The sequence below is a fragment of the Excalfactoria chinensis genome, chromosome 10 (genome assembly GCF_039878825.1).
Source record: "Excalfactoria chinensis isolate bCotChi1 chromosome 10, bCotChi1.hap2, whole genome shotgun sequence".
Lineage (NCBI taxonomy): Eukaryota > Metazoa > Chordata > Aves > Galliformes > Phasianidae > Excalfactoria > Excalfactoria chinensis.
The window spans coordinates 2,929,477-2,951,817 of record NC_092834.1 but is presented as its reverse complement, the minus strand read 5'-3'; the positions used below and the strand labels follow the sequence as shown (position 1 = coordinate 2,951,817).

General features: G+C 41.3%; 1 protein-coding gene across 1 annotated transcript in view; it reads right to left on the bottom strand.

Moving 5' to 3' along the window:
- Positions 1–22,341, bottom strand: part of CERS3 (ceramide synthase 3) — a 41,326-nt gene that overhangs the window by 10,182 nt on the left and 8,803 nt on the right. The window contains exons 4-12 of the mRNA XM_072345402.1: positions 17,882–18,064; positions 16,253–16,370; positions 13,980–14,098; positions 10,199–10,256; positions 9,286–9,336; positions 7,953–8,045; positions 7,601–7,729; positions 5,922–6,028; positions 4,303–4,459 (exon numbers count right to left, since the gene is read on the bottom strand). Coding sequence (XP_072201503.1) covers positions 4,303–4,459; positions 5,922–6,028; positions 7,601–7,729; positions 7,953–8,045; positions 9,286–9,336; positions 10,199–10,256; positions 13,980–14,098; positions 16,253–16,370; positions 17,882–18,063 — 1,014 coding nt within the window. The 5' untranslated portion in view covers position 18,064. The remainder of the gene's footprint in view (positions 1–4,302; positions 4,460–5,921; positions 6,029–7,600; positions 7,730–7,952; positions 8,046–9,285; positions 9,337–10,198; positions 10,257–13,979; positions 14,099–16,252; positions 16,371–17,881; positions 18,065–22,341) is intronic.

Sequence of the window (22,341 nt, the reverse complement as noted above, 5' to 3'; positions counted from 1 at the left end):
TTGCCTTAATTCAGAACAGCCTGACAGCAACAAAAGAAAAGAGTCAGAAAATGCCTTGCTGGTAACATTACAGACAGTGAAAAGCCTGCCATTACCTTTTGCCATTGATGGACTTCGCATCGGCCCCGAAGTATCTGAGTCATGCGGACACCATGCCCATTTCCTACAACTTACACACATTTTCAAGACTTAAAACACCGTAGTCTCAAAACCTTAAACTCCATCTGTAATGGTTTTAACATATATTTTACATCTTAATTTGCCATAATAACGTGGCTATAAGCTGCTGTCATTCGCTCCCTTTTTCTGACCTTGGAAATAAAACCTTTAATCTCCATGGGATTTTCCTGGCGAGATATTTTAAATCAGTGCACATGTACAGAACTGCTCTGTATGTTTTTCCAATTTTCCTAAAATATTCTCATATGTGCAGACATGATGACTAGACATGTTTCGGTGGTGCTCGAAACCTGATACAAGTGGGTAATTTAACCATGTAATTGAACAGTATTACAGAAACACGGGGAGTTTCCTAGCAACAAAAGGCCTTGGACACCAAGATGGCAGCCAGCAGCTAACATTGCGATTGCCTGACCTAACTTGAAATGAAATCACACTGAAAAGCGGCCTTCTTCCTCCCACTGCAGAACTGATCTCAGATAAATGGCTGCAGGTCTGACCTTGAAGGGCTTACATGCCTGCATCTCACTTATAATCGGGCTCATAAAATGTTCTATCCAAAAGGGCATTTAGGTTCGTATTCGGGTATTATTCTTATTTGTTACATTTTCCAGTGTAAGAACAACCTTTGATTCGAAATATTCAACATTCATGTTCTCTCAGGTTTAACTCCATGGAAACTAAGAGCTTCCTAATGCAAAGTAGGTGAGCACAGCTTAGTTTGCTGCCACAGATTTCCCACTCGTTAGGGCATTCCTGGACAGCGAATTTCAGAGCAGCACTGCTCTGTGCCATCAGCTCCATCACTGCCGTGTCTGAGTCAGCTGAGCAGTTATCCCAGAGAGACGGAAAGTGCCCCTTTATGGGGGCAGAGGAGGTGGCAGCTGAAGTTAAGAGCTTCTGTCAATGCAGTGCAAGAAAAAAGCCATCTCTCTGTGAGGAGGAAGAGTAAAGCACGGAAGAAAGCTACCACCTCACTGCTGATGTTATTTCTCTATTAATTCCTGCCCTTAACAAAGCCTCCCGTCACAGCCTGAATCGTGAGCTCTAGGCAGGCTGGGACATTGCTCTGTGTGTGCCATCCTGGAGATCTGGACCCTCTTGTTAACATTGCCCACCACATTCCATGCTTCACGTCTGACCCAGGCAGATCCTTTAACCTGTGCTTCGAAAGCAGCACTGCCCATTCAAAACAAATGCATTGCAGTCTGTTGGCTTTCAGACAGGCTGATGATGTGGGCCAGGATGCCACCAGGAGGCACCAGCCCCTTGGAAGGATGTCAGGCCATGTTCACTGCTACAGCGCAGTGCTGTTCACTGGTGTCTCCACCAGTCCAGGGTGGCTCAAGGCATGGAGGACACATATAAAATCCTGACTCCCTCGGTGTGCTTTGAGCTTCTTTAGGGCTCATACAGCTACACGTCAGTCCCTATTCCCAGTTAGACCGTGACTTCATTTTTCCACCTAAAGTAGCTAATTTGCTTCATGAGAAAAGTTAAAAATTGCCCGTTTTCTGAATGGGCTTAGAAATCTTGGGCAGAGAAACAAAACCCTCCTCACACGAGCATGATGGTTTGCTGCTCTTTCACTAAAATAGCAGCAGCTCTTTGCATGGAGCATGTCTGTGACAAACGCGTTGGGATAAAAATGCAGCCTTACAAACACCATTCTTTTCCAGGCTGTCTTTACAGTTTTGGAGGCACCGCCTGCTTTCACAGCCAAGTTTGCCACCGCTATGGAAAACAGGCTGCACATGCAAGCCAGCTGAAGTCATGCAGACTGAAAAGGGCTAGGCCTGCTGCTGCTGCCACTGTAAAAATGTTATTTGGAAACCATCTTCTCAGAGAGCTGTATAAGGAAGGAAAAACCCATGGTAGAGATGCCGGCTTGGTGCTTTTCCATTTTTTTGCAGTGACTAATACAAAAAATGTCTTCTCTCAAAATAAAGCATTTCTGCCCCTTACAAAGGCATATAAGCAGGCAGGGCAGGATGGCCTTATATGGGCTGCTCTACTAATGTCTTCTTAACCATGGTATCCAAAGACTTCTTGCAGCGCACTCACAAAACCTCAACCAGTATGGATGGAATACTATGCCAAATCCCTTAAATATGTTTTAAAAGCAGAACAAAGCAAGATGTTCCTTGCACAGTTATTTCCTCGATGCTCACTGGTTTGCTCTCTAACAAGGGTAGAGCTTGTAAGTGCCATATTCTTCTAGGGAAGACAATGAGTCTCCTTTATACCCACTTGTTTGCATAAGACTTGCATGAATCTAGGAATGCCCTCAAATGAGGCTGAGATTGGCCAGTGGGATCAAACAGAAATGTAACTGAATTGCCTGAGCTTTCTTGAGAAGCACAAATAAATAAAGCACAAATCAAAACTGAGCAACAACAGAATCATCCTTCAAAGTAACTAATCAAGAAACTTCTCATCCAGACCCTCATCAAAATCATCTGGAAAATTCAGTGGGATGAATGAAAGGCAAAAGGAAGCACAAATAGTCCCAGCTACCATTATTTGAGGTATAAAAAACGCCATCTGGCACACTGCAAAGCCCAACCAATGGAAACAATCATAATGGATTACCAGGCCTAGCTGCACTGAACTGGCCATTGCATTTCATCACTTAGTCAGGCCTCTTCATCAAAGCAAGACAGAACCTAAAATACCACAATCCACAATTTGCACTTCACAGTCACGACACATAAATAGATCACCAGGAAAGCTAAAGAAAAAACCCAAAGAAGTTTTCCTTTCAAAAAGGCTGTTTAAAATGACTAGTTTTTGTTTTGTTTTGTTTTTCTGAGGGGTGTCTTATCAGTTTGGCTGAAATTAATAAACAAATTAAGGGCACGGAAGTACTCAAACTACAGAATAAGCTTGGGCTGAGAATGAAGACATTCAGCTTGACTCTTTCTCATTTGCGGTGATAGCCAGAGTAATTGGCTGTTATTTTAGAATTTCATCCAGTACCATTAAAATCAGCAGCAGTCTTTCCATCAACTTCAAAGAGGTTTGGGTCAGGATGTTATTGAAATGATAGGGTCCGTGCCTGGGCAGCAAAATTGTGTATAATTGCATTTGTACGGAGTTCATTGCTAGTTATTTCCAGAAACTAAAATACAGGATAGTTTCAGTTAGTAGCCAAACGATGAATAATATGTGTAGGAAGGAATATCTCTATTTCTTTAAGATGCTTCACAACCTTAGCTGCTTCAGACAAGATTAGAGTCAGCTCAGTAATGTTTTTTGTCTTGATAATCACAAGAAATACCATTTTTCAATAGCATATTTCACATTAATTAGCAAAGTATCCCTGATGGTTATGCCAAATATTGAGACATTCTCCAAAGGCCTGGACTGCTAAGTTTTCTTTACAGCTTCTTCCCATATGAGCCTCCTCTGCAAGTTAAAAGTTGGCTACGACAGCCCCAAACTTGCACTATTACTCTATTGAATATGTTGAGACTTCTTCAGCAAAACTAAGCCTTTTTAAAAAGCCACGTTGAAAATAAAAGAAAAAGCCTTTGAGCTCTGAGCATGATTTATCTGTATGTCATGGTTGAATGGGACTGTAGTTCATTATGTCATAATATAACATTGGATCGGCTTTATATGGATTTTTAAGTCCAAAAACAGCACTCAAGTATCACCAAGCTCAGATTTAGAGAAGCCTGAAGCACTTTAACCACGAGATTTCTGCAGGATATAAAGATCGCAGCACTCACCTCCCTTCATTTCTGTGATTGTTCTTATAAAGTCCAGGGAAAAAAAGAAAAAAGTACTTCCACTCTGAAAACAGGCATTTCAAGTTTCTGTACCACCTCTGGGCTCCAGCTTTTGGGAGAGTTCACTTCTCATTTACCATCAGATACAGGCCACAAAAAAAACCCCAAAAAAACCTGTACCTGAAGTTTTGCTATTCTGATCTGTGGCCTTGCATGTGAACTTGAAGGGCAGAAAGCACATTTGGATGTCTCTGTACTGAGCAGATCCCTAACAAGAATGCCAGCAGGAAAGTTCAGGAAGACAATAAGAAATGCCAAGTAAATCTACTGAAGGTTTCATTGTATGTTTGATACTTCACTGATCTTTCCGTGAGGCAAAATTGCTTACCTTTAAGAAAATGAACCTTTTCAAAATCTTGAGGATCAAGTAACCCCAATATATATGTAAGCCTTGAAGGATCAGTAGCATCCCATTGAATAAGAAATAGGCTATGACTGGAGTGGTGGAGTAGAATGTAGGTTGATATAACGTGGCACGCAGAATCCTGAGAAAACAAAGGTCATTGTTATGATGCAAGGTTCCTTTTCTATGCTGTTTAAAGCAATTTCTACTTTCACATTCCAAACTGATTAACTCCTCCCACAAAGATATTAAGAAGCTCCGCAAAGATGCCAGATCAGCTAACAAGCTGTGGCTTACCTATATTATGTATCTCTACCTAAATGCAGATGTCAGAAGATAAGAAATTCTAGTCTCGCATGAAAGTATTCTAAGTAGGGATGGCAATGTATTTTTTAATCTTGAGCTCGGTGTGGTCTAGATAATACACAACACAGAGCCAGACTATGCCATTTTTCATGCAAATTCTCTCTAATCTGAAATCCACATTCAGAGAAAATCCTGCAGGCTTTGCAGCGGGGCTCTTTGTTAATTAACACGTGTTTTGTCCATCTTGAGATTTCAATTCTTCCATATTATTTTTGGGCTATTTGAGTCCTTTTAATCTCATCACGTTTTGCTTCCAAGCTCAAGAACAAGAAGCTCAGTGAAGCAAAATGATTGGAGATCACTTGTGCAGTTAATCAAAAAATAACAAGAAAGCAGAAATGCTGATGTCTTTTTAAAAAGAATACTACAGGAAATTAAAACCTTGTGCTGATCAGTGTTCAGAACTACTAATTTAACCAGCTTGTGTCTCTGAGGGTTTGTCCACATGCAGGGAGGGGCATGAAAGTAATCTAGAGCAAATCAGTGAAACCCTGGATGTGAAACACATTAAGCACTTTTTAAAAGCTAAAGATGTTAAGCATTAAGCACACGTGTAGATACTCCAAAGCAGATTAAATCATAGAACTCCAAATTCATGTGAGCGTTCAGCAAGTTGTGATTTACGTGCACTGGCTTTATAAATTCATGGGTTCACCTTAACTTTTCTGAGTGCTCCCACGTAGGCAAGTGATGCAAGGTAGCACTCAAGAGCTAAGTACTGAAAAGAAGGCACCAAAAGAAAAAGTAACTGCACTTATAGAGGACAGACTGTCCTCTGACTGTGCAGCTCCAGCAAGAAGACAGGAATGAAAGGGACAACGACTACTCCTTGTTAAGTAGCTCACCCCCTTAAAAGCACAGGATCTCACAGCATCTAACTACTAACCATGAAATGAAGTTAAAGAATAGATTTAACCCTTTATCTGAGTTAGCATGTTTTCAAGTGGCTAATTTAAAAACTTTTTTAACTGAACTATATATATATGTATAAATAAATATATATATTTATATAAATATATATATATATAAGTACATATATATATATATATATTTTTTTTTTTTTTTACTAAAATGCTAAATAAAGTCATGGGCACTGAAGTGACCAATAATGAAGAAGCCCAGCTTCTTCTCTTCAAGGTACAACCAATTGCTCTTCTTTACCCATCACAACCACTACTAACTTTTCAATGGAAATTAGAATGAAATAAAAGGTCATGACTGTGTTAAATATTGCTTACCAGAAGGGGAACAGGATGATTCTTGTGATGAAGAATGCGACAGAAAAGATGAAAAAGAGAATATTGCAGGTTTTCTCCCAGCGAGCATAATTAAACATTTTGGCTGCCTGTATTGAATGCAAATCAAACACATTACAAATATCCCCTGAAATAAGTTCATTTCTGCATTTCTGTAAACAAGAACTTATCTTTCCCTAAGCAGGAAGAAGGTTTCCTCCCTGTTTGACACACAGAGCAATCAGTTTACTAATACCTAATAAAGCAGCAACAAAACAGATTCTTCGTTTATGTTTCTCCTTTAATCTTAAAAGATGGGATTCAGTATGAAAAGCTGAAGAAACAGCTCTGAGATGTGAATGTAGATGTGTCATGAAAACATGAAGTGCTCTTGAAAGCAAAGGTTCATCCCTCAGTGCTGTACCAGATTCAATGCGAAGCTGCTGGCCTTGTCCACACACTCAGGAGCAGCAGTGACCCTTTGTAAACCAGCATTCTAGTGTATGCATTCTGTCCCTAAATTCAGCTCTTACCCTCCTCTTTGAGGGCTGCAGGTCATAGCTTCGGTTTTCATTTCACTAGTTAAGATCATAATCTCTGCTTCTCCCCTAGCTGAAACATGCAACTCCCCATGCTTCGCTGAGGAATCACCCTGGGTACTGTCAAGCAAAACAGCTGATCTCAGGAGTGAACACAAGCTCCAGATGCCAAGCCTTAGCCTTAAACAGCTTAAACACTGCTTGAGAGTCAGCTAACTTCAGTTTGTGTCTGAGTGCTGTTATTCCAATTGTTGGTTCAGCTGATTGTAAGGGCCTTACAGTGAATTGAACCACAAAAGAGTTAAGGATTAAAAATAACCCAGCAGAAGCCTGCATTTAATTGGACCAGTCCCAAATGTGTGACCCCACAATCAGTTGCTCCAACACAACTGGGAGCAGAAATGAGTACTGGGAGACAACAGCCTACAGGCTGTTTGTTGTTAGATGGCACTGCCATCAAAAAGGCTGTGAAACCGTGTCTGAATCCTCCTGTCATAAAACCAGAACAATGCTGTTGAAGGAACCACAGAGTTAATTTGTCTTTGGGGAAACCCGGCAGCAGGTCTCCATCACTGCAGAACTGGGCACAGAGAAATCTTAAAACATTTTTGAATATTGATATTTAGTCAAAAGATGGAGAAACTTTACTTCTGCCAGTACCTGTGGTATCTCGTTCAGAGTCAGCTCGAATATCTCCAGCCAGAGCTGAATGAGGTTGACACAAGGGTGTGAATGCTGACCAAATTAAGACAGCTTAAAGAAGTAGCCAAGCTTTTAGCTGCTAGATTTGCTTGAGAATTGGTATTGTGACAAGCTGTTCGCAGGCCAAATTGCTCTAATCTTAAAAATTAAGCAAGAATAAGGCAGGGAGGCAGCTGTATTTCCAGCCCCTGTAATGCACGGCACAACTTCTCCTCTGCTCTTTACTCATGATGGGTTCTGTAACAGAATATCAGCTTAAATTATCTGGAAGGTGTTTTTTTTTCTAATCTCACAATTTATGACTGTAAAGCCATGTCTCTGTAGGGACAGGGAGGGAACATATGAAACTGATAGCAAAGAGATTAAAACATCTGAACTGAACATAACCTGGGTGATGAAAACAAAGGAAGAAAAACAATTAATAAAGAAGGTCATCGTTACCTCAAGCCAGAAATCTGCAGTATCGTGCACAAACATCACCAGTGTTCCAATACGCACGTAATTGCCACACCAAGAGCAACTCATCAACCCAATGGCTGCAAAGTGATGAACGACGTGAGCCAAAAAATCCTGGGGAGAAGGAAAGAAAAAAAGTAGAGCCATGCAAGTGCAGCTCTGGAGGGTCTCCCTGTGGATGCAGATACTTTTGTCTCACACAGAGAGGGAACCTGACAGCCAGAACAGGGAAGTATGCAGGTGTGCCAGGGATAGGCTGATGCTGCCCTCATGTGGCTGCACCCAATCCAGTATCAGGACAGTGCTTTTATCAACTTCGTTTAGCGTGACCACTTGCCTTCCTTTTGGTATCGATCCCAAGTGTAAATAAAAGAGACCAGTAGAAACTAATCTCGGCCATGTAGTACCAATATTGAGACGGCAGCAAAGTCTGTAAATAAAATAATAGCAATAAAAAAAGTATTAAAAACCAAAACCAGTTAACTTGGAGAATAGCAAAAATGAACACCAAATGAAATCACTTCTTTTTTCCTTCCCTCACTTTTTTGCTCCTCTGCTGAGTCCTGCCTAAAAAAAATATTAAACTAAATCCACGTTCTGGGCTTAATTATGAAGGATGTTCTGGGAGCCAAATATTTTAACCTTTACTCAGACCAAACTCCAAGATTCTGTAGATCCTTCCCCGCCCCCAATTTTTAGCGTGATTTTTTCTGTGCTTTTGTCAGAGAACTTGATGTAGAGTCCTTCTGTGTTTAATTACAAACAACTGCAAATAAATAAAGCTCTCCACTTCGGCAAACAACAAACATTTCAGATATTCACACATCTTAAGGTCTAAAAGGTCATCTATTTACACTAGAATCCTAGGTATCCACATAGGGCACAACAGGGCTAGGATGCTGAGAGAGGTTGGCTTCTCGCTTGGTTAAATGTGTTTCCCAGGTAGCAGGGATTGAGCTTGTCTTTCAGGTCCCACAAGTAAAAGGAGCTGGAAAAACCCAGCTAGGAGGCAGGATTCTTTTTACTTTTGGCCCCTTGCTTGGAGTCAAGTAAAAAGAATGTGGTGTGATGTGCCACACGTTTACCAAAACAGGAAGGGAGCAGCATGCAAGAACCTCTAACAGGTGGGCAAGAAGGCAGCTCACTTGAAGCCATCTGTTAGGGGACCATTAGTAAAATACTTCAGAAAGAAATCAGAACCCTGTGACACTTGGAGGGAAAAAAGAAGAAAAAAAAAGTAATGAGCAGAGATTCCCAGAGCAGGGCATCACATTCTGCCAAACCACGTCGCTGCAGGGCTCCCTCCACCTGTGCTACTGAGCAACAGCACCCAGCAGACACTTGGCACAGGCTTGGTGCAGCCGTCTGCATACTGCTACTGTGCCTCAGTCTCAAAGCGTTATCAGAACTGGTGCAAACCAAAGGATTCCACACTAACGCCTCAAACACTGAGGGACTGTTGTGGACAACTGGTAGCATAGGATGGGCTGGAAGGCTGCAGTGCAGCACAGGAGTCACCTGGAGGTACCAAAAACTGGCAGAAGAGTTTAGTGCCAAACCTCTCTAGGTGATGCCTGCTAGGAGGGAGAAGCACCTCTGTAGATTACCCCTTCCAATGGGGAAATACCTGGAAAGCCCTGAGGCCAATGGACTGATGCCAAAAAGCTCACCTGAAATGGATAGCCAACCCACGTCTGCCATATGTCGTAAAACCAAGGCTTCTGGGAAAGACAGATCATTCAGACCGATCAGCTGAGCAACAAATCATCAACGCAAAATTCTCAGTACTTAAGCATATTCTAAGTGGAACAGGCTAAGAAAGTATGTTCTTGATAATTGTTCTCCAGCAATTTCTAAAGAGAACGTATATCTCAGGTTTATCATATTAGTTTCAGCTTTCTGGCTTCTTTTCAAGACACCTGAGATATTCCAGTTGATCATTTCATCATCCAAAGCAGTGGGCGTGTTTTATTACTGCAATTACTCAAGATGCGTTGCCACAACTATTACATTTTGGTGTATTTACCAGCCACACACACTGGTTCATGAGGATAAACTGTTTAGGGAGGAGAGCCAGATGAACGTAGACACACTGGGAACTGTTCAGTCGCTCAGGAGAAGCATTAATGACACCCCAGGCAGTGCTCACATAGCTACGAGCAACACACTCTGCTGCTGAGTCAGAAGTTGGGAGTAACACCACGATAAATAGCCATAAAATGCACTGTTTCTGTGACCCCAAAAAGAGCTGCCAGAAGAGTTGTGCTGCTTTCTTTGAGAACAGCATGGCCATGGGAGGTACTTGTGGGTGTTAATAAGGCGTGTTGTAAACCTTTCTTAACAACGCTGGTTACTCATTATTTTATTTTATTGTTAGTCATATAAGCTCATGAGTAAAAATTAAAGCCCCAATTAAAACTTCAGTGCATATTGCAGCCTGTCACACAGATTACATACCTCAAACCTCTCAACCCAAACAGCCACTGAAGTCAGAGTGCATGAGCTGCAGTGGGCATCATTAGTATCTAGAGATCGGTCCTTACTTTGGTTAAAATATATCAAATATTCGCAAAATGAACTTACATCATACAGAAATATAAACCCAGCAATGGAGGACGCAAAATAGAACAAGAATCTCCAGCTGCAAGATTAAAAGAAAAGAACATAATATTATTTTTTATAGATATTATCACTTCTTTTCCATAGCTTTTAGAAAGTCGTTGTACATTACAGACAATTTACACGTCAATGCACCCTCACACTTTCCCTGTAGCTATATCTAAAGGATTATCATTCATATATTTTGATTAATTGCTAAAGAAAAAGTGAGTTTATATGATGACAACACAGACCCCTCGCTTGTGGATTGTGCCAGTAGTTCTCCAGCCAGGCACAAGATCATCAAGACAGCAGTCATAGCAAATCAAAGAGATTCCCTATAAACGTATGTTTGATTGCCCCGCTGTAATCAGACACACTGAATCACCGTATCAACTGCTCTAGAATATTCACACTGGACTGAACATCTCATAGCTCCCTACCACTAAAAACCTTTCAGCTACAGAGCGTGTATTTCCAATCTGATCAAATGTTATTAACACTGTGAAAGTCAGCAGCAACTTGCTTCAATTGCTCAGTAGATTTTGTCTGTTTTTTTGTGTGTTGTTAAACAACAACTACAAAACACCAGCTGCTGAAAACAGGGGAGCCCCATGGAACTCAACAACAGCTACCAGGTAAGTTCATATTTACTACACAGGTCTGAATTAACCATAAGCCTCAATCTAGCATCTAAGTTTGGTGTAAGCTTTTGGTGGTTTAAATGCATATCCAAAGAATAAACTTTCAGATTTTCATCACTGATCCGGTAAGTCAGCAAAGGGGGAAAAAAAGCTCCCATGTACCCCAGTGAACCGAAACTGTGTTGTTGTTTATGTGTGTCAGAGCAGGATGCTGTGATTTGGAGCCAGCAATCAGTGTTGTAAGGACTCTGGAAGCTGCGTGGGAGGTGCTGTCCCTGGGACTGGGTGTGTCTGCAGACTCAGGAGCATTCCCACTCCCACCTCTACAGGTGATGAAAAACTTCTTCCTTTGTCCTCTTCTGCTCTGCAGGAACAATCCTGACCTTTCCCAGAGCAGCTCTTCAAGATCAGCAGGAAAATGCTGCAGGACTTCACATGCTGGGAGAGGTCACAATCACAAAGGCACAGGGCCCCAAACGCAGTGAGAACATACTATAGAACAAGAGGCATCCCAAAGGAGAACAGCAAACAGCCTCCCAGAATAGCGAGTTGCTAAAAAGGAGACAGAGCCTTGACAAGAGTTCTGCTTTCACTGGCACTAATGAATTGAGAGACAAATAAAAATGATGACTGTGGGTCTTTGGCAAATGGTAATGAAGTGTCACTTGAGAACTGAGTCTGGTTGAAGCAGCCTCTCTCTTCTGAGCCCTGCGTTACCTGGAGGCTGTCCCACGTGGAAGAATGTCATGTTCAAAGACTGAGCCAATGTTTTAGAGGAAAAGCAATAAAGAAACTGAGTACATGGGACACTGGAGGCCAGGCGGGGCAATATGCATCACGCCTGCAGAAGAGGTCAAAAAGCAATTAGAAAAGCACCAGAAGATACGCTGGTGATAAATGATCATTTTACATTTCCACTTTTAAGCATCTTTCCTTAGATTAGGAGGGGGGGAAAATACACTTCATAACACCCACTGCACAGGCAAAAAAAAAAAGAAATAAAATGGCAGAAATTAGGAAAGCAAATAGAAGGGGAGGGCGGAACTCATAAGTAATACCTCACTCAGAGTTAAATGAGAGATGCTGGGAAAAACACTGTGGCACATGACTGACTAACAGGGGCTGATCCTGCTGTTCTTTCTCCTCACGTTTCCAGCGAGAGGTGTGAGTGGTTCGATGGATGTCGAACAGATTCTGTGTTCAGTGTAATACGTACACATGCTTCAGCAGCTTCCTGATTGCACCATTAGTCCCCAGCCCTACAAGTCCATATATCTAAAACACTTGGCAGTAAATACTCAGAGTGCTTCAGATTAACTCATCATATGAACAAGACTGCCAGATGAGCGATACCTCGTTTTGCACTCAGCCAAGCTTCTTCATGAATTGCATTAACAAAGCTCCAAGTAGAATTCATCCAAATTCACAACCTTTTATGCAGCGTGCGCCTTATAAACCCTGAACCTGGCCACCAGGACAGCACTGCACAGCAGCGATGTAAAAGGATCTTTCTGATCCAACTTCAGGAATCTTTTCTCTTGATTTTTTTTTCTCTTGAGTCAAGTCTAACAAAAAATAACTTAGTGGGTGAATTTAAAGGCTGTTGAGTCTTTTAAGGCAGGGAAGGTTTCATGCAAAGACCTTTCCAAACCTCAGTATTGCTTCACTGGGAACGCTAATAGCTTAAGTACAGTGTGGATCTGGCTCATCACATCTTCCTTGTGATTCATAAAAATGATCCTGGAGATTGCAGGCTTTCAAAAGTGTCATAACGCTCATAATGCTGACTGCTAACATGGGTTAGCTCTGCTCTTTCCCTGTTGCCTTGAAAATTAAATCCAATTAAATTCACTGACACAAAGAGCAGAGCAAGGTCTCCAGAATTGCACAAGAAAAACCTGTTTGCTTCTTTCTAACTTAAGCTGCTGAGCAAGTTTCAATTTTTGTCTTTGGCTCCGTGTAACAAGGAGAATGGACCCATGGCAGGCAACTCCTGGATTCATGGCAGGAAGTCTTATCGTCACTTGCCAAACAAAGATAACTCAGCCACAGAACAGCAGAAAAAAAACATGGATGTCACTTGCCGAAACATTTTACTCAGGTTTCAAAGCAATACACCTAATGCCTAACAACTGGATTTATCGTTATCATATTGATTCACACTGAAAATAATCTTGATAAACTACTCAACTCTGAGCTTTTAACCCTCATTCCTTAAGCCAGCCTTCACTAAAAGAGGTTAAATATTACGATCACATGAATTGTTGCCAAAGTAGTTATATTGGCTAAAAATCTAAATAGGTGGGACATTAGGAAAGAATTTTACACTAGCACAGTAAGTTTCAGTATTGAAAAGGGATGAGCTGTGTCAGCAGAACTGTGCTGCTCGCTTGGGGACTTGCAGTTTGTGTGAGATCTTGGACAACACTGGAATAATTAATTAGTAAAATGCTTATATAAGTGGAATCTCTCACAGATTTATGAAGAAAACAGACTCCTGAAGGCTCTGCTGGTTTGTGGTTGGATGCAGAAGGAGGTTTTGAAACGTTTTCCATATTCATCATTATCACTCAGAATTGCTCAACAGCCCACTACTCAACAGCCCACAGCATATTTGAGCTCACGTTCCATATGGTACATTGTGTTCAAGTTGTGACACCTACTGCTTCATTAGGATGACATGATTCCAGCTCCTGAACCAACCTCAGGACACATAATATTATCCCAAGATGACAGCACAGATGCATATTTAAACAAGAGTGAATAAGTACTCTTGTTCCCCTATGATTATGGGCAGATAGAGACATGTTTTCCCATTCTCTACATAGTTTCATCAAGCATTATGTAGCAGCAACCTACAAATAAGCCCCTCACTAAATAGTGAAGAAAATTAAAACATTTTAGAGTCTTTAATATTTTTCAGCTACAAATCTGGAGAAATCTTACTAGCTCCATTCAGTTTCTTGGTAAATGCCCAAACACAAACCAAACCCCTTGCCAGACAGACCCAGCTTCCTGGAGATGAGCTCCTGTCAGGAAGGCATCTAAGGACCTCAATTGCTTTTTTTTCCCCCCAAAAAAAACAGAAGTCAATAATAACAACAAGATTTGTCTCTTCTTACAAAGCTTCCTGGAATTTCCGAAGCAGTGTTGGGATCTCAAGGTTTCGTCGTCTCCTAAACCACTTTTCCACCAGGTGGACTGTGCAGTTGCACTTTTTGGCAAGGCCTTGAATTTCTGACTGCAAAAAAAAAAAAAGTAACAGCGTTAGCAACAAAACCTACACTGATGACATCTGCACTGATTTTGTACTTCACAGATTGCCTTCCCACCCACTGTAAGGTCTTCATTTAAAAATACAACTAATATTAACTACCTATGCCATTTTAACCTGCTGGCTTCCCAGTTTACCTTTTGAATGGCATTTGCAGAAATCCTGGATTTTCAGGACAGTAATTCATATTATTAAAGTGCGTACAAAATGCATAGGCTAACAAACCATGCTACTGTTTTTCTGGTGGCTTCTGATAATTTCAAAGATGCACCTTTGGACTCAACAATCCTTATAGGTCCCTTCCAACTTGGGCAATTCTACCATTCTACGAACTCCTACTGCTAAGCAAGAGGTTTTGCTGAGGTTAACTTACTGAAGTGTCACACATTACTACAGATTACCAGTGCATCCAATACATAATCTTATTACATAATTGCCAGATTGTATTTAAATGAGTCTTTCAGGTAAGACATGGCTCTGTTCTCAAATCTGATGTTCTTCTACGTAACAGGGCAAGTCAGTTAATCCTACCAAACAAAATCCAGACTGCCTTCTTTCAATGCCTAAAAATAAGTTAAGGCTTGAGCAACTGCCTAAAAATTCATCAGCCGCCAAGTGTCTGTGCTGTATCTGCACTCTGAAAGTTGAAGCAGCTCTGCTGTGCAGCCATGTCTGCTGCTAAGCACAAGGTTATAGCTCCTGCTTAGGTGAGCTGAGGGTAATGTAGCTCCTGCTTAGGTGAGCTGAGGGTAATGAGCTGTCTTCTCTGTTGGCCACGAGACTGTTGTGTCTCTGGGTGCTCAGAGCTTCACGTGCAGCCTTGTAGGCTTCCTCCCTCTCTTCCCTCCTAAAATGAAGATGGTGTGGGCTGATCTGCCCTGGAGCTGCTGCAGAAATGGAGGCAGCATTCCACTCATCCCCCTAGAGAAACAATTTACCCCGAGGCTACTATGCAAATACTGGGTGGCAGCATCACTTACTGCCAAGGTAAGTCCAATTCACTTGGTCTCCTTCCCTTGGAAAAAAGCTCTGGTATGTGAGCAAAGGATGCTTCAGCTGCTGGGGAGCGCAGCACTGCAAACTGGCTCTCTATTCAGCCTGTCTTGCTGGCTGAAGAGTGTTCCACTTGTCACACAGGAATACTGACTTTGTTTTGACAGACAATGGAGCCTAGATGTCCTCAGATGACAGCCAGGACCTTGCATGCACTCTCAGACCCGCTGGTCCCTGAGCCAGACAACTAAAGGATGTGGCCTGAATTCTTTCTATCTATACTGAGAAGTATGAAGATGCAAATGTTGTGCTTCCCTTCAGAGATTAATTGGCAAACTGCACTCATACGGAAGGAAGTTATGAAGCAGAGATCAAGACACTTGTCCAGACAGAGAAGAGCTTACATGCTCACATGAATACATCTACTCCTCACAGTATGAGGCCAAAAAAAGCCAGAGAGGTAAAGTCAGGGATAGAACACAAAGTTCCATGTATTAATAATCAGCTGAGCATATAGTTCTTTTCAAAACCAGTGTAGGAATGCTGCAGTTGTATTTGTAGTCAATTAAATGAACTTTCCAAGACTGCAATCGCAGCAAGGTACCTGTTTCTCATCAACAATCAGGTTGCTTCATATTTCAGGATGGTAAATGTTGGCTTTTATCTTGTTCGAATTTAAAAATAGACAGCAACATAACGCACAGATTATTTCTCTTTCTTTCATTAGCCATGATTAAGTGTGCAGCATTGTAGCGGATCAAAGGGCTTCCATCCCAGTGTTCCAATATTACTACTTGCAATAAATATGACACCACTTCCCAACAACAGACGTCAGCTGATAGTTTCTCCAGGCAGAATGAGTTAAAGAAGATGAAGCACTGATCTTCATTGGAAATACTTCTTACAGTCTAATGTACAAGAGCATGCCAGAACATTAAACATCTTAAACGTATTTTCTGGTTTGGATGCTACATACCCTTGTCAGGGGAACAGCAACATAAACCCAAATAAATTAAATCATCTGTCAATCAGATGGAACTCATCCCATGATGTCATGGTTGATTGTTTATTAAAACAGTAAAACCTGTGATTTTCCAAGAACCAAAACTAGTTTAAAAGAGTCCTTACTTGAGATGGATGTCTTGAGCACTCCTGGAAATAACTCTCTAAAACAGGATTAGGCTGCGGCTTCACACGTCTTACATTCTTTATACCTAAGGCTTTTGCTAGAGGAATAGCAATGTATCTGAAAAAAACATGCAATGAAAAGCTTAAAAAACGCAACACAATTACAAGACCTCAGCTATTCTCATGCCAGGATATGAATGAAGTCATTCTGAAGCATTTTAATTGTCCATAGGATATGACCATGCACCACAAGGAAAAAAAACATCTCATTAACTAATCCCAAGAAAGAACAATAGCATATTAGCAGCTATTCAAAAACGCAGGTCCTGAAAAGATATAAAGGAAGAAATCTAAATTTTGTGTTCTTGTATTTTGTTGAGTTCTGCAATAGTTAAGGTCACATGAAACAAGAACAACTGGTCTGTCCATGTGAGCTGGAAGAATGCTACTGGGATACTTTCTCTTAGAGGCAAAGAGAAACGTGACATATTATGTTGGGCTGCCATGGCCCAAGAAACAAGATTCTCCATGCAGCCTCCAGCACGTGGCACACAGCAACTCCCTCAACAACAGAGGGCTTCTTCTCTTCCATTTTGCCCTCTAAGGGGCTACAGAGCATGGCAGCTGCTTTGCCCTTCGGCTTGGGCAGGCTCTTCTGAGAAAAGCCCTGAGCCCCTGCTGCTATCAGCAACTGATTCTCTGCTATTCCTAGTAGTGGTCAGTTTCTTCATTCATGAGCAGATTCACTGCATGCCAGATGTGTGGGCTGATTTTTCACATGAGCAGTTTCCAATAGTAGTGCAGTGAGACAGTCAGGCAAGCGCTTACTCAGGAGAAACTGCGAATAGTTATAAACATGTGATCCAAATTACTTTTGATCTCTAATATGAATGATTTTATCTGGTTCTGTCTCAAGTCTGTCCAACTTATGGCATTCCAAGTTTCCTCATTCTATCCTGAAATAGTTACAGAAACCTACTACTCACTTTCTTTAGAGAAAAAAAGAAAAGTCAAGAAAAACGACACAAATGAGTAAGTCAAAGCACTATGAATCTTGATGTTCTTGAAGCTTTCTTCTATGGAATCAGCTTCTGCCCATACCATAAAAATTCCAGTCACAGAATCAATACAGCTTGAAAAGCCAGAGTTAGACCAAAAAAAAGGGGGGGGGGAGAAAGTATGACTCCTCAAGTCTGCCTCAGTTTGCTCCAGTTGGACACCTGGGATTGATCAGCCTCGTGTGCTGGGGGAGAAACTACCAAAAGGAGAGGTTTGGTTTGAAGGAGCAGTAATGATACTTCTACCAAAGGAGGAGAAAGCAAAAAGAAACCAAAATGTTTCTGGAGGATTTGTATCTCTAGAGGAGGGGCATAATTAGAGTTATCCAAACAAAAAGCTGTATAGAAACACCCTCCTTCTGGATTGGGCTGGAATCACATTCCTAACAGTGAAACTACCTCCAAGTTTGTCATTTTCCACTGTTGTGGCAGTAGGTGTTTTTAGCAGACTACCAACTAATCCTCCATCACGAAAACATAAGAATGTTAATCGAACGATATCTGGTTTTTCAATCATTTTTAGCATTAATGGAAACTAACAAGAAGGTAAAATTGAGTTCATGTTTCTTACCTTTCAGCGAAGAATCGGATAATCAGCAATACAAAAGCATACGGTATTGTGGCATACAGCTGCTGTGGTTTTGGAAAGACAAGGCCTTCGCGGTCCACAAAATCTGCCCACGTGCAATTGATGGGCATCCAAATATTCTCCCACCAGAACCAGCTGTTGAGTGTCTTTAATATGTGCGCCATGCTAAGCAAATGAAAAGGTAATTAAAAATTATTCACATCATATTAGAAAAATGCATGAAACAAAATGTATTGAGCCTTGTGAAGAGCAGTGCTTCCCAGCTGGCAAGATACTTCCTAAAGAGAAGGTACAAGCAAATAACACAGGAGGCTTGGGTTCCACCAGAACATCCTCTCTGACCAGCCCAGGTTGCACCCACATCGCTGGCTCAGCAGAAGCACTCCACAGCGCTACTGCAGGCATGCAGGGGGGAATTAAATACCAAGGGAAAAGAATAGAGCTGAATCTTTAGATCTTTAGCTGGTATAAATGAATATAGAGTCATTGAATCAGCATTTCTATTGTTTTTTGTTTGTTTGTTTTAAATCTGCAGTCTCACGTCTGTCTTTCAAATAAGGTCATTTAATATCTGGTCTAATCTTTTACAATAACTGCTTCTAATCTATCACACAATTAGACAAACGACACAAATGAGAACTGGTGCTCCCTAGGCCACTCTTCTCAATTAAATATACGTGGCTAGGAGGATGGGAGGAAAAGAAAAAGGAGAATTTCCAGGGGGTGACTCAATCTTGCATTAATGAAGGCATTTTGCTGCTGAGTTACTACTGCTTGATGTGGTAGTTGCAATATGCATTTTAATCCCAATTTGTAAGTACCGCTGTGCACAGGACCAAGTATAACATTACAGAGTGCAATAAGCTTATTTGAGGATCAGAACAAAACGTCAAAAATCGGTTCTTGAAGGAAAAGATTGTTTCACTAAATCCAAAACATTTCATCCTTTTCAAAGCTTCATTTTCAACCCTCCCATTCTACATTATGTCTTTAGATACATTTTTCTGTTACTCCTCATTTAGTTGTAAGAGCTTTACAGTCCAAATGTTTTACATATAAGGAATGAGTGATCTTCCTATAACTTCTCTAAGTAATAAAATGATTCCCCCCCCCCCAGAATAAAATTTCTTCATAGTTCTTTGTTTGGCTTATAGGAAACAACTGATTTTATGGATTTTATTTGAATGAGGAAACAGGCTGGGAAAGCCAGCCAAGCCTCTTCGTCATGTCGAACTTTCCATCGGAAGAGCTTACAGTGACCCATTTGAATAGGATCCAGTGAGTAAATCAAATCAGGCCGAGGGCAGATAGCGGTTCGGGGCCTCTCATGTGCCTCCAGTACCAAGTAGGGACAACACAACTCCAGGTTTGCCTACAGCCACATGTCAACTTTCACCTGTGCAATATCAGGACACCCAGCTTCACACACTCACACAGTACAGATTTTCCAGATTCGGAGCTCTGAAACCCACTATAATCAACAGTTAATGAGTAATTGCTGCAATCCACAAAGGGCTGCTTCCATTAACCAGAAGACTTGCTGCAGGTTTGTGAAACTGTGACTTGTACCCGTCAAACAGAGCTGGGTTAACAAGCACCATGAATCAGTTTACTGGCCATGAACAGTAGTCAGCACAGAAATATTAATAACTCAACCATTTAGTCTTTTTAAATGCCAAAGGGGGACAGTAAAATCTACTGAATGGATTGTGTGTATAAGCAAATGCAAAAATAAAGAATGAAGAAATCACGATTGTTCCTTCCCTGAGACTTTATAAGTCAAGTTTCAGCCTAGAGCAATTCTTTACAGCTGAATTATAAATTCCTGGAAGTCAGGATTTATAACGGGGCTGCTAACAGACCCTCAATTACAGCTCGCAGGCGCCATGATAATGAAACAGAGCTTTGAAACATGACATTTTATGTCAGACAGAAAAGCTTGCAGACATGCTCCCCTAGAAGACCAGGGGAGACACTCATTATTTAGCTGTGCTCCTTTACGTATCTGTATTTTTAAACTAGACTGTGCATTGCAAGTTATCACAAACTGTAATTTAAATGGGCCACTCTATTAAAACAGTACACAGAGCACTAACAGTTGAACTACAGGAGGTGGGCTGTGACTAAATATGCACCCAGAATACTCAAACCCTACAAGAACCTAGAAATGTATATTTCAAAGTTGGATTCTTAGAATCTAAGCAACTCACGTCTTCCTGTCACACACTGTCATACAGTAAGGCAACTAACTGATATATGACGTGTGAAGATAATACACCTTCATTAAAGCTCATAAGCACACACTTGAATTTTAACAACCAAGGAAATTCTGGGGTCTGATCCAGAGCCCACAGATGTCCATAGAAATCTTTACTCTGAGACTCCAACCAGAGTCACAGAAAGGTGGGTTCTCTGAAACTCACTCTTGTGTAAGCCCCCGTATTTCAAACAGGTTTTGCCTGGTGCACAGTGGATTAAACCATCTCTAATGATGGCTGTTCAAGAAATTCTTAGAAAACCATCGATGAGATTCTACACCTGTTTGCATTGCTTGCTATGCTTCATTATCCTTGAACGGGACTTTCACCCTACACTGTTTTCACTGCAGCAAATCAGGTCATTCCCTTAGCAGTTCTGGAGATTTCCATCTTTGTAATAGAGGTTACTCAGGTACTGGGGCTATTTCCCCGTAATTTTCAATTACACTTTTAATAGCTAATAATTATACTCACCTCTCTATCCTAAAGGTTATTTTAGCAACCCCACAGCATGACCAATACCAAGAATCCTGCTTTATGCCTTACTCATCACATCCATAGCAACCACTGTCCCAGTTGCTAAACCCCCATTATCAGCTTTCTCTACCTCATGACTGCTTCCATTTAGATTATTTTTGATCATTTGACCCTCAACGATAGCTGTGAGATACGCAAAATGAGAGGCCAGATGATAGGGAGTAGGTGATTAAGAAGGTAAACGGTTCATTTGTCGCTAGCAAGCTACCTGTTACCAAAAAAACCCATATCTTTGCTAATGTCCCCATTGACTACCAGGTGTCTGGGACAACTGTGGCAGAGAGGCTTCTCAGAATTCCTTACTCCCACCTCTATGTCACTTCATCAGGCAAGAGACTGAATGGCAGAGAGCAAAACATTCTCAAATCATTTCCAGTGCCATTAGAAAGAATTTTTCTGTTATGTTGTCATTTATTTTTTTTTTCCTGCTACGGTTTTCCCTATGGACTCCAGTGGTGGTGCATTAGAAGTAGACCAGACACAAGCACTTATATGTACTTTTAATGTTTTGTCTATAGTGTCTAGCTTTGTTTTAAACCCAGTGATTTTTGGCAGCTTATTAAATCAGGTCAGGAAGACCAGTAGCCATAGAATCTTACACCAAGAATACCTCTTCAAATGCCCACAGCACGCATGGGAAGTGAAAGGCATTTGCCACTGGTACCTCCTGTGGTAGAGTCAAATAAATAGGTAGAGATGTTTCAGCTATCTTTTCTGCCACCCAGGAACAGGGCTGATGTGCAGCAATGGGTATGTAGAAAGGCATTGCCTCAGACAGTGCCCGAAATCTAGGTGGAAGATGGGAGAACCAGTTTCTCAGTACTTGGGTAAGTGAAGTGTTTTGCAACAAACTCCTCTTACACTGCCAAGAAATCCTCACCCCTGAGAAGTGCTATTAACCGCAGTTGTCAGGACCCAAGCTTGCTTTCCCACAACATCAGCATAAAACTAGAGGACGCTCACTTTTATCAGGAGCTTGTGACAGCACAAAGGCATGAAGAATAAGCCCAAGTGGTAGCAGTCTGTCCCAGTGCTGGAATCAGGCTGTAGATACTGGATTTCAAAGAAGGCCAGTCTTTGTAGCTTGCAGGAACTGCCATGAGATGTTATCCTCAGTGTGTGTTGTTATACACACTCTGCTTCCAAAGAATCAGCAGCAGCTGCAAAGGCCCAGTCTGTCCAGACTCAGGACATTATATATAATTTCTGTAATAAGAAATCTGAAAGTCTGCCCAGTATAAGCATCCTTGTTCTAGGATTGTTGAGCTCAGAACTTGTGGCTTCTAACACTGCCAAGGAAACAGCTATAAATCAGGTGTGAAAACAACACCTAAGTGACAGATGCCCTGCTCAACCTAGGGTGCAAATACCTACTATTTCCCAGGTAAACACTGCCAATATTATTTTCACTGACAAAACCAAAGTTTTTGCCATTGCTCTAAAAGGATCTGAAAAAAATAATTTAAAAAAACCTGTGTAACAATAAAACAAAGATATTATAGAAAATTGGAAGGTTCCACTGTATCCTGGAAAATAAACACTCCAAGTAAATGCATCTCATCAAGTCCTTGCTAAGGATTTCTTCTGTAGCCTAATCTACTACTATAACTGGGCTCGTGTAGAACAGGAAAGTCAGGAATGGTTAGT